Below are 12,702 nucleotides of genomic sequence, written 5' to 3'. Positions count from 1 at the left end.
TTTCAACAGGAAGAGAATAAGCCACTTTTCAAGCAAAGAGAGATGATGAACTTAAAATGTAGGCTCCTTTTCAATATTTCAGGGAAACACTTTACATACAGTTCTGGGAATGTAGCCAAAATGAAACAGCCAAGAGTTATATCCAGCAGATATTATGAGAGGGTAAGAGGAGTCGCAGATATCCAATCACTTCGATAATAAAAGTACAACATCCCATACCTTTCTATCCACATCTTTGTTTTAGAAGGAAGGGTGGCGGTTATGAAGCAAATCTTTAAAGCTTCTTTGAAAAGCTTCTCTCTTTTCCTCTCACAGTCTTCTCTTTGCTAGTGCAGGTGTAAGCTCAAAGCCAGACGAACTCCTGTACAGAGCATTATTCTTAGGATATTCTCTGGAATCAGATTTAATAGTGTACACAGATCCATTCAGTAAATTTTTTGAACACCTACTATATGCCGGGCACTGTGGATGATGTTAAGAATTCAATTAAGGAATTGGAGGAAACTTTCTATATGCTCACAGGCCAAATCTACCAATATTTTACCAATGTCCCTGCATCTGTGCCCAAAACACTCCCTTTTTTCTTCTCCCCCACTGCCCTCCCTGCCAGCTCCTGATCATGGCCTGTTCCTTCTGTTGAATAGTGTGTCCCATGCCTGCTCTTCTACTCAAATTGCAGTCTTGCAATTGCCCCCTGCCCATCAGTTTTCTTCACTTTCAGTAAGCAAGATTATCCTTTTTGATAAAGTAGGATCCCACTAGCAAAAACTCACATTACTCTCCTATCGCCCCATTTTTCTAGTTCCTTCTATTTTCGGGGGGGGGGCGGTGCAAAATCCCTTGAAAGTGTTGTCTATACTCCATTTCCTTTCCTTCCGGGCTTTCTTGTAACTGCTTCATCTAAGCATTCATCCCTGTTAATTCCTAAGACTGCACATGTCAAGGCTGTCTGGCACTGGCCATATTACTCCATTCTCAGTTCTCACATTACAAACCCAGAAGCAGGAATAGACCCTTGGTTTCCAGGACGCCAGCTTCTCCTGGCTTTTCATCTACCCCATAGGTGAATCCCTCTCAGTCATCTTTGTTCTTTCCTCTTCATTTCCCCAAGCACTAAATGCCTGAGTACCCTGAAAGTCAGCACTCACAACTTTACTTTGTTTTCTTCATAACTGAATTCATCTATTCCAGTGTCTTCAAGCACCATCTATATTCCAGTAACTTCCAAATACATATTTCTAGTCTCAAAACTCTTTTCTTAACTCCACAATTGTGTAGACAGCTCTTTACTTGATATTCCCACAGCTGACACTTCACCCAACTCAAACTTAACTCATCATTTCTACCTTTGAGATTTCTCTCCAAGCATTTCCTGTTTTGATCAGTGCAACTCTAAACTTTAAACTGTGGATGCCAAAAATGTCACCCTTGATTCCTTCCATTCTGTCCTCCTCCCATCCATTTTGTCAGCACATCTAATCACCTCTATTTTAAAAATAAATACAGAATCTGACCAGTATCCATCACTGCCACACCGATCACTGTATAATTCTATCTTAATCACTTAATGCCGTCATGATCTTTCACTGTCCTGCAATAATCTCTTAACCGTTCACCCTTGACCAATCTTTGCCAGGGTATTCTCTACACAACAGGCAAAAGCAGTTCTTTTAAAACATAAATCAGATGCTATCATTCTCTACTCAGAACTCTCCAATTTTGTTCCCACCCCAGCCAGAATAAAGTGAAAAGCCTTATCAATAGGGCTTCAGAGCGCTCTGTGCTATTTTGTACTTAGTCGCTCAGTTGCATCTTACTCTGTGCAGCCCCATAGACTTCAGCCCACCAGGCTCCTCTGTCCATGGGGAGTCTGCAGGCAAGAACACGAGTGGGTTGCCATGCCCTCCTTCAGGGGATCTTCCCAACCCAGGGATCAAACCCAGGTCTCCTGCATTGCAGGTGGATTCTTTAATGTCTGAGCCAGCAGGGAAGCTCTTGCAGTGCTCTATATCTTTGCAATATCACCTCTTCTTTCTCTTCTCCTTTTCCGCCTCACTCTAGCTACAATGCCTGATTTCCAGATCCTATACTCCCAGTCTTTGCACCTACTATTTCCTCTATCTGGAATGCTCTTCATCCTCTTTTCATCATGGGTCCACTTATCAGGAAAGTGAAAAAGTGAAATTGTTAGTCAGTCAGTCATGTCCAACTCTTTAGCAACCCCATGGACTATACAGCCCTCCAGGTTCCTCTGTCCTTGGAATTCTCTACGCAAGAATACTGGAGTGGGTAGCCGTTCCCTTCTCCAGGGGATCTTTCCAACCAAGGGATCAAACCCAGGTCTCCTGCATTGCAGACAGATTCTTTACTGTCTCAGCCACCAAGGAAGCCATTCCTTAATCACCTTTGATGAAAAAGACTCCACTGTGTCAATAACTTCTCATTGCTGCAATGCAGGAGCCATCTTTAGCCCCTTCTACTATAGATTCTTCATAACATCATCGCCTATCATGTTTTTTTTTTTTTTTTTTGCCCTTTGTTTGTTTCTCACAGCTGGAACATCAGTTCAGTGCTGTGTCCCAGTGCCTGGAAACAACGCCTGGCACTGTATGAACTGAGTAAATATTTCTGAATGCTGATGAAGATGAATGTGGCCCCTTGCCCTCATAGAATTTACAGTGTAGTTGGTGCTAATGACAAATATAAAGTAAGCAGACAGAATAGCATATAAATTTTGAGAAATAATTTTGATAAGTGTTTCAAAAGCAATTGCCAAGGCATTGAGATGGATATTGATAGGGGAAACTTAATTTAGATTGACTGGTTGGGGAGGCTTTTCTGAGGAGGTGGCAATTCATGATGAAAAGGGGCTAGAATTCTGAAATTAAAGGGAGAACACTTTATTTCTTACACATGCCAAAAAATGTAATGATTATCAACAATTAGTCTATAACCTTCTGATAGCACATGTACACACACCTTTTAGTAAAAATATGTGTAGGATTGGAATAGTAAAGAACATGTTTTTACTTAATGAATAGTAAGAAGAAAATCTTATATGGACATCAGTGAGATGACTGTGTACATAAATGGGAAATCCTAACTTGTGGTATATAACAGGTATGAATCCAGCCTAATGCAAGGTACTTGTAGTCAGTCTAAATGTTTTGGATCTCCTTGAGAAGGAGTATTTGTCTTAAATTTAGGCTAGAATTAGAATTGAAATCCTTCATTCCAATTTTGTCTGGCATTAGGGTAGTAATAGATATGTGTTAAGAATATCTTTGAGGTTAGGGACTAACTAGGTAAAAAGAATAATTTCAATGCCAGTATTAATGGTAGCCACAATTTATTGAGCAACTAACTAAAGGAGCCAGTGGTAAAGAATCCACCTGCCAAGCAGAAGATGCAAGTTCAATACCTGGGTTGGGAAGGGGAAGGAAATGGCAATTTACAGCAGTATTCTTGCTGGGAAATCCCATGGACAGAGGGCCTGGTGGGCTACAGTCCACGGGGTTGCAAAAGAGTCCAACATAACTTAGCAACTAAATGGCAACACAAAATAGGAGTCTAGCACCTTAGAACAGAACGTCAACTCTGGTACCTCATTCAGTTTTGAGAACTATTGTTTAAGAGAATTGATTTAATATGCTTGGTGCATATATTGAGTGCCAATTCAATCTTAGCTTTTAATAGTAATAATAAAATCATCATTTCTTTGTTATCAGATCCAATTACATATGAGAAAATTAATATTTAAAATTGGTTACAGTAGAGCCAAGTCATTCATTTTAAAAGCATCAGATCTTAGATTAATCAGATTGGTCTGCTCTTTAATATGTATCTGTGTACTGTCTTTCTCTTTTTTATATAATGATCTTGTTTTCCTGTCCTTCTTTTCTTTGGTGGTGGTTTAGTCACTAAGTCATGTCTGACTCTTGCAACCCCATGGCCTGTAGTCCGCCAGGCTCCTCTGTCCATGGGATTTCCCCAGGCAAGAATACTGGGTAGGTTGCCATTTCCTTCTCTAAGGGATCTTCCTGACCCAGAAATCAAAACTCCATCTCCTGCATTGCAGGCTGTCTCCTGTATGGGCAAGCAGATTCTTTACCGCTAAATCACCAGGGAAGGAATTGAGTTGGTGGCTCAGACAAGAAAGAAACTGTCTGCAATGCAGAAGACCTGAGTTCAGTCCTTGGGTTCAGAAGATCCCCTGGAGAAGGAAGTGGCTACCTACTCCAGTATTCTTGCCTGGAGAATTCTATGGACAGAGGAACCTGGTGGGCTACAGTCCATAGGGTCACAGAATCAGACATGACTAAGTGACTAAAATTTCCTTTCTTTACCCAATGATTTGATGTAACTGGTACCAAATGAACTAGACCAGGCTCCTTTTATGGAATATGCTAACTGGCTAGGTTTCTTAAGTTCACAGAAGCTGACCTCTTTCTGTCCATTCCTTCCAGCTGTCCATTTTGCTTGATTGTGTTATTGTCCTGGATCTGTTTCTGGTCCCCCATATCCACACATCAGCCTTCTTTGCACGTTTCAGAAGTGAGTGTTCCATACCCTCATGTGCACTCGTCTCCATCCTCTCACTGGGCACCACAATTCCAGCTGGCGCACTACCTTGCAGCATGTTTCCCCCCTTGGTTTCAGTACACAAGTGCCAATATCTCCTGGCAGCTCATTGAGCAGCCACTCGTTGTCAGCCTCCTTCTGATGCACGTGGCACTCCCCCGAGTAGCTGTAAACTATTCTCAGCTGCCTCCTCTACTTCTGGGTCTTGCCAAAGTTTTCTTTATACCAGCCAAGTGTCTAATCTTCAGAAAATTACTTGATGACTGCAGATGGATCTTTATCCCTCATGAGCTTTGTCCTTTCTGAACCACCACCAAGCCCACACATGTGGAAAATTTAGGATGTAAAATGCCTATGAAGAATCTAGGTAGTGTTTTAAAATTGTAAGTGCAGCTATTAAAGGCAAACACACATGTTTCTGAAGTATATCATTCAGGAGTGTTGACTTTTATGACCCCAAACCCCAGAATTTATTTTCACTTTGTACTAATATGAAGGGGCAGGTATGCATTACAGGTTCACATTTCCTTTGAGAAGAATCAGTAGTGTAATTGCCAACACAATTTCACCCAGCCTACTCAAGCTCATGGTATAGATGCTACAGAACTGAAGATGAGAGAGCTTTGGAGTCAGAAAAACTTGGGACTGAAGCCAGAACCATCATAAACTAGCTAGGCTATCTTGAGAAGTGACTTAAATATCTTTATCTAGGTTTTCTCATCTATAACAAGGGAAGGAGTAATTTGTAATTCATAATGCTGTCATAGGGATTAATTGAAGCATTAAACATGTAGTGTGAATGAATCTGGACTCATAAATCCAGGGGTGGAAGAAAACAAGCTTTTTTCATTTGCTGTAACTGGTCATTTCTGATCCTGAACCCTTCTTCTCTTGGGCCAGGAGAGAGACAAAGATAAAAACTCAGTATCCTCTGTACCTGAAATACTCACTTTCCTTGAGCAGCAATATGCACTCTTTGAGAATATCGTGCAGTGGTAAGATTTTGGCTCTTTGGTCTTGGGGGGAATGTTAGGTGTCTTGTCTAAGGTCATAGATTAACCCATATGGCCTCCAAGATGTCCATGGCCTCAGTATATGTGACCCCTTCAGATAACAGGATTCTCAAATTCTCTCTTCATTGCTCAGCTTGAGTGCTGAGTATTTGGTGATATCCTTTAGAAGTTCATATCCAGCCCTTTTGCCCAGGGGGTAGGTTTCCTCTGCTCTCAGGATCCATAGAATTTTCTTTCTTTGTTTCTTACCCAAAACAAAGAAAACATTTTACTAATATAGGTATGGAGAGTGCCCTGCCTCTCCTAGTTGCTGAGTCTATATGTACCAGTACCTTTTCCCCATGTTTCTCTCGGGAGCATCCAGCTTTATTTGCTTAGTAGGTGTGGAAATTCTGAACACAATCACTCTTCCCTGAACTTCTTTGAAGAAAGCAAACAAATACTGTCATCAACCCTTGAATGAAAGTTGGGAGAAGTGTGCATTTGTTCTTGTTGCTTATTCACTCAGTTATGTCCCAACTCTTTTGCGATCCCAGGGACTGTAACCTGTCAGGCTTCTCTGTCCATGAGACTTTGCAGGCAAGAATACTGGAGTGTGTTGCCATTTCCTTTTCCAGAGGATCAAGTCCATCCGGACACTAGCATCTCGTCCAAGGCCATGGGAATCACGAACTCCTTTGTCAATTACATTTTCAAGCGCATCGCTGGCGAGGCATCACACCTGGCGCATTACAACAAGAGCTCGACTATCACATCCAGAGAGATCCAGACCGCCATGCGCTTGCTGCTACCTGGGGAGCTGGCCAAGCATGCTGTGTCCGAGGGCACTAAGGCTGTCACCAAGTATACCAGCTCCAAGTAAATATAATATGCCTAGCCGCTGTTAACAGAGAAGGCAATGGCACCCCACTCCAGTACTCTTGCCTGGAAAATCCCCATGGACGGAGGGCCTGGTGGGCTGTAGTCCATGGGGTCGCTAAGAGTCGGACACAACTGAGCGACTTCACTTTCACTTTCCCAACCCAGGGATCAAAACTGCATCTCTTGCATAGGCAGGGGGATTCTTTACCACTGAGCCACTTGAAAAGCCTGAAGTGGGCATTAAAAGGGGCAAAATGTCAGAAAAAAAACACCTAAATTAATACTCTAAATTATTATCCTGCCTCACATGTGAAAGCACAGTGACTGGCCCATAGTAGGTGCTCAAGAAACCAGAGCTGCTATTGACATTGAAAATGGGTTCTCTAATTCTTCTTTCTTTCCTCACAGAAATTGAATTTTCTGGCACGTCTCTGTGGAATATCATCTGATTCTGGGCAATCATTTTGAGACAGCTGACTTGGGTCAGAAGAGCAGTCTGTGACTGTGGAACTGAGCAGATTTCATTGGAACAAAGTGATGGAGGGATGGAGAAGGACCCAACTCAAACTTTAGGTTTCTTGTATCCCATGGAGTCCAGCCACCTACAAGTCACAGTCTCTCAGAAGACACCAGAGATGAGATCACTCTCCAGGGGACACAAGCCTCTCACATAATCACCTGCTGGTACATTTTGGCTTGCTAAGCCTAATTCGTTTGTGAAGAGTGCTAATGAGGGTGGGCATTTGCTTGTGTGGACAGGCTAAGGATGGTCCAGCATCCTTAAGTGGTCAAAGGATAAGACGGTGATGGTTAGAAGAACCAAGATGTCATAGGGGCCGGACTGCTCAGTATTGTTGAGGAATGCCAACAGCAAGAATTCTGCAGAACACAGAAAATGTGATTGTCTCCTCGGGTAAGTAGTAGCAACTCATATTTATGTAGTGCTTTTCAGTTTTATAGCACTTTTATATATTTTAATTTTCTCTTACACCCTTACGATATTTGTCTAAAAATATGTTAGTAGTTCTGATCATTTCTGCCTTATGGGTGAAAAAAAAAAAAATCAAAACCCAAAATGCAATGTTCAGAAGAAGTTACCTAAGCTTCACCAACTAAGAAACAGTTCAGAGCTCAAAAGAAGAGTGCTTTTTCCATGACACTCCACAGTCTCCTGAAATAAGTGGAAAAGACCCCTCTGCATCTAGTTTGTGATCTGCAATCTTAAGGTTGACAGGAGCTTTATATGCAATGGTGGCTTCTCAGAATTACTCCTTTATGAGACTTCTTAGTTCTTATATGGGACAATTACTGCTTTACAGAATTCTAAAAATTCAGATGAAAGGCTTTGTTTGATTCTTTAATATTATTTGATATCTGGATCAATTTGTGTGCTTGATGATAGTGCGCTCTCTCTCTCTTTTTTCCCACCGTTTGATCTTTTATCATGCCTAGACTAGTATCTTAACCTTGTCATGTTTTATTAATTATTTTCTATTTTGTATAATACTTTTAAATGAGAATCAGAAAGCATGGAGAAAAAATGGTGTGGTTTTAAAAATAAGTCTTGCCACAAGCAAGTGAAACTGACTGGATTCTGATTGTATTATCTATGCTCTTTTTATTCAGTTCCTTAAAGACCCTTAAAGAATCTCAGAGCAGATAGTCCATGTAATTCCCACTAAATACCTTGATCCTAAGTTGAGTCAGCTAGAACACCCTGGTATTTCAACATAAAAAAGTCACTGAAGATGGTATGCCATGTTAACCACAGACACCATTTTTAATTTTAAGAGATGCTCTGGAAAAGCAGTGAAGCAATGTACACTCACTTCTAGAGTATAGATCACTGATTAGTGACCTTATGATCACACTTTGTTCCAACCCTTGGAGAGTATTAATGCTAACAAGTTTTCTTCAAACTGGACTCAGAAAATTTAGTTTGCGCTTCTATCTCTAACTCTGATTCCTACGGGGTGATAGAGTGAAATGATAAAGTCACTCTGTTAATGAAAGATATCCAATAGCTTCACTTTCTTATACGTCAGGTTTTGTCTTTGACCTTGGCACTTTGTGTTTGAAATTTGTACTTCTCCCTAGCTAACTCGGACATGTCTTCCATGTCCTACTACTCCAGGAGTACTTGAGCAACCTCACTGATGTTAGCATGGATGCCTTGGCATTCTGTTCTGATTCTCACCATCTGGCTGGTAATCTGCCTTCTCCGTGGGGAGAGCAGTGAGAAAGATTTCACTAGGTCAGCCTTACCATGGGTGGAAGGTGCCGGTTAGAAATACTTCACCTTCAGTTGATACTGAATACTATCTTTGGACAAAAAGCCTAATGGAAATTGCCAAGGAGTATCTTATCTATCAGGTAAAAGAAAAACAGCCCTAGCTAAGATGGGGTTTGAATCAAAGCATTCTCTAAAAGAGAAATATAAGTAAAGTGAGGCTGTGTTAAAAGAACACACTGCTTTTCTTCGATTAAATCATATACCTTGATCTGTGAGTCTGCTCAGTCTTATATTAGGAGATATGGGCCAATTTATCTTTATTTTATTTTTTAATACTTTGGTATCTTTTACTCAATTGCAACTGTGATATAATTGTATAAACTACTGGGATTATACATTGGTATAATCTTCTCCAATGTAGTTAATGCTTCTTCCTTTTCCACCAAGTTCCAGAGTTGGAGCAAATTTCTATCTTTTATTGAGAAGCAAGGTAGGGAATGCACATTCCTGTTCTTTTACAAAAGAATCAGTTCCACTGGAGGAGCCACAAAACATAGAGGCATTTATCAACATACCTACTCCATATATTTTTTAAGTGTAGTCAGTATAATGAAAACTCTATTGATTTGTTTATGAGCTCTGTCATCATAATAAAAAGAAGTCAGGCTGTTTGGTTTGTGTAATTGATGAAGTCCTGCCACTCAGTTTGTAGAACTATAATTATTACTTGCTCTTCAGCTAAAGAAGAATGGTTTATTATGTTACATTATGAAGCATTTTTGCTTTTTTCAGTTAAAAGAGTAAAACAACACAAGTTGAACTGTCTTACAGGATAATCGCTATCATTAAAAACATCTTGAGATAGGAAGAGACTGGAGAGGCCATCAGTCGGTCCTTTTCCTTGCCTTATATTTACACCAAAACCTTCAGGAATGCTTTGATTGTATAAAACATTATTTTTATTTTTGCCTCACATGTAATTTAATTGTTAATCTGTTACCCTTGGATGTGCCCCATCATTCTATTTGCTGTCTTGGATCGAGATATAGTGTATCTCCTTAGAATGACACACTTAATATTAACCTCTTGTGTAGATGGAAGGCTACTTATATCCAAATAATATTGAATGATTATTAAAATAGTCCCTGAGCCTAGAAGTTTGCCTTCTAATAATCACACCAGAAAATTTCACTGTGACTTTGAAGATCCGCTAGTAAAACTATTTGTGTATGACCCCAAAGGTGCTTGTCGTATAGTTATATATAATTCATTACTTCCCCAAGTCACTAGTTAGAGCCAAGAATCCTAGATTTAGGGTGTGTGTCCTTAGTGAATGAAGAAGGGGATGTGGCTACTCTTCATCTCAGAGTGCCATTTGCTCTTTAGACATGAACTCTGCAGAAGCCTTGTTTCACTGCATTTTATGAGAAAGTTACATGCTCTTTGAATGTTTGAGATGTTCTCAGGACCCTCATCAGTATCAAGATCCTGCCATTTTGTAACTCAAAATGCCTTAAAAAATATGTTTTGGCTAATTTTTCCCCTGGTTTCTTCTTCACAGTCTTTACACTCCCTCTAGAGATTGTAGCTTGTGTGTGGCATGGTTATCTACACATATAGAAAGGGTTCACATGTATGATTCCATGATGACTTTTTATTCCATCTGTTAGCTAATGGTACCTTTCTATTATTTGCTAATATCACCTTATCTTTCTTATTCAATTCACTGTACATTTGGTACCTAATCTTTTTTTTTTTTCTTTCTTGCAACTTTTCGTTGATCCTTCTCCAGCTGAATAGGTTTGTATTTGTGATCATTTTTATACATTACTTGAACCTTTTCAAGTTTATCTCATCTTGTTATTTCTTGCCCTATAAGGCAAATCTTTCTTTTTCCTTTTATATGTTTGCTGTGTCCTGCTTGGTACTGACTCTTAATTTATTATGTCCTGTGATTTAAAGCATTTCTTTCCACCTCTTCATGTAGATCATTATTAACTGCTTAAAAATTAGGACAGGTTAATTTTTGCTTCCATTATTTTTCCAGCCACTTAAGATTTTGCAAGTCATTGCTTCTCTAGGTTTCTTGTCCTTCTTATGAGTTATCCTATGAAGCAAATTTTTACACTAACAATGCACAAAATGTGTTAGCTAGAACTCACTGGTTAAATTGAGTCCAGCCTTTAGATTTAATATATATCTAAGGAAATCAGTTTAGCTTGCTCAGATTTACCTACGTAGAACATTTATGACTTATTTGTTAATGCAATCTTTTAGTAAGATTTTAAAAGCCCTGTGTGTATATGTGTGTGACAGAGATATAACTTTATTGATTCCCCTGCTCAGTGATGATTGCCATTATCATCCTTGTCCTTTTTAGAAAAGGTCATATCGACAAATAATAGTCTTTGGAAAACAAACAAAATGCTTGATAGGGATGATCAATGCCCAAATAGAGCAAATACTTAACTAGTTCCGAAATAACTGCTCTTCTAAGGTCCTGTCATCATCCTGAGATGACAGGTACAGCCTGGCTTGCATTTATTCTATGTAAGTGTGAAGTCACAGACATCTATCAAGTCTGAATAGTTACGGCTTCATTAGCGATAAGTGAACGAAGGACAATATGCAGAGCCACGTGTTCAATGAGGAACAGAATCCTCCTTTTTATTTATCCTATTTTGATTAAGTTATAAATATAGAAAAGTCCCTATTGTTCAATCGATCCAGTGTAACATTTACAGTACCTACTAAGTGCAGAGCATTATGCTAAGCCTGGAATAATACAAATATTGTTCATGTTAATGATCACGCAGAATTTTACCTGTTTCCTCAGCAATGTATACCCTCGTTGTAATCATCATTTGATAAAATATAACACGTTACTGTTTCTTCTACTCTCACTGCCTCACTGAGTATTTCAGTATCGATTCCTAATGGCTTGTAAGAGTGCCTGGTATACACTATATGTTTAACATATATTAGTTAAATAAGCACATCAGTTCCACCATATCCTGTTGGTCATGAGGGTGCAGGAGGGACTATAAAAATGTTGTACAAGGGTCTGAAGGTCTTTGTGGGAAATCCTGGCTGTGGCAAACAGCATCCATATACTCATAAAATTATCCACCACATCACATTTTCCATACGTGTGACCTCTCCATCTAGTGGAAAACACTAAAGGGCAGTCTACCAGGGCCATGCCCTCCTTGTTTACATGCACTTTCTTTTGTTCCCTCTCAGTAAGGATTTCTTAGAAGAACCAGTACATGTAGAAGTCAGAATGTGATACCCATCATAGTACATCATAGTACTTCATACTTAGGGTAACTTTTTCTCTCTCCCTTCTTCTGACCCTGATCAATGCTTAGCTGTCACTCACCATCTCTTATCTCCCATATCTAGTCCACCAACAAATTTAAACAAATAAACCTGCTTCACAGCTCTGGAATCCATTTACTGCCTAGTTTAAGCTACCACATCTCTTTATTGAACCAGCTGCATGAGCCTCAGCATTGTTTTCCTGGCCACAAGTTGTTTCTCCCTCCAGTTCATTGTTTGGGGATAGTCAGAGTTAGTGTTTCAAAATGCAATTTCATTAATGTCTTTCCTATGTAAAGTCCTTCAGTAATTAATATAAGGAACAAAATCTTTGCCAAAACCTGTATGCTTTAAATTATCTAGCTTCTTTCTTCATTCCCTAGATGGTATTTTGCCTCTGTGCCCTTCTTTTTCTGTGTTTCAGCCCAACTGTCACTTCTGTGGTTTTTGAATGTTCCCGTGTTCTTTCTTAACTTGAGCCCCCAGTACAGGATTTTTCTCCCCACCTTTTGACCTAGTTAATCCCTCTCCATCTCTCAGATGTCGGCCAATTTGTCTTCTCTTCGTGTGGGTTGTTCTGATCCTTGGACTTAGATTTTCCGGGAGATTTTCTTAGATTTTCTCTCAACATTTAGTATATTTTTTCTTCATGTGACTCAATACATTATAATTTTTACATATATATATATATAT

At 39.6% G+C, this 12,702-nt stretch overlaps 1 protein-coding gene across 1 annotated transcript; it reads left to right on the top strand.

The window, feature by feature from the left end:
• Positions 1-2,644: 2,644 nt before the first annotated feature.
• LOC104998269 (late histone H2B.L4-like) lies at positions 2,645-6,456 on the top strand. The gene is made up of 3 exons (XM_010853348.1): positions 2,645-2,707; positions 4,660-4,783; positions 6,212-6,456. The coding sequence occupies exons 1-3, from the start codon at positions 2,645-2,647 to the stop codon at positions 6,454-6,456; spliced, it is 432 nt and encodes a 143-aa protein (XP_010851650.1).
• Positions 6,457-12,702: the final 6,246 nt, after the last annotated feature.

The sequence above is a fragment of the Bison bison genome, unplaced genomic scaffold (assembly GCF_000754665.1).
Source record: "Bison bison bison isolate TAMUID 2011002044 unplaced genomic scaffold, Bison_UMD1.0 scf7180017864326, whole genome shotgun sequence".
Taxonomy (NCBI): Eukaryota; Metazoa; Chordata; class Mammalia; order Artiodactyla; family Bovidae; genus Bison; species Bison bison.
The sequence above is the reverse complement of the archived record's forward strand: the minus strand, read 5'-3'. Positions and strand labels throughout refer to the sequence as shown.

Coding starts and splice junctions, on each gene's coding strand:
- LOC104998269 (XM_010853348.1), top strand. CDS start 2,645: ATGAATGTGGCCCCTTGCCCTCATAGAATTTACAGTGTAGTTGGTGCT. Junction 2,708..4,659: donor GTGCTAATGACAAATATAAA/GTAAGCAGACAG, acceptor CCTTGGTTTCAG/TACACAAGTGCCAATATCTC. Junction 4,784..6,211: donor GCTGCCTCCTCTACTTCTGG/GTCTTGCCAAAG, acceptor TTCCTTTTCCAG/AGGATCAAGTCCATCCGGAC.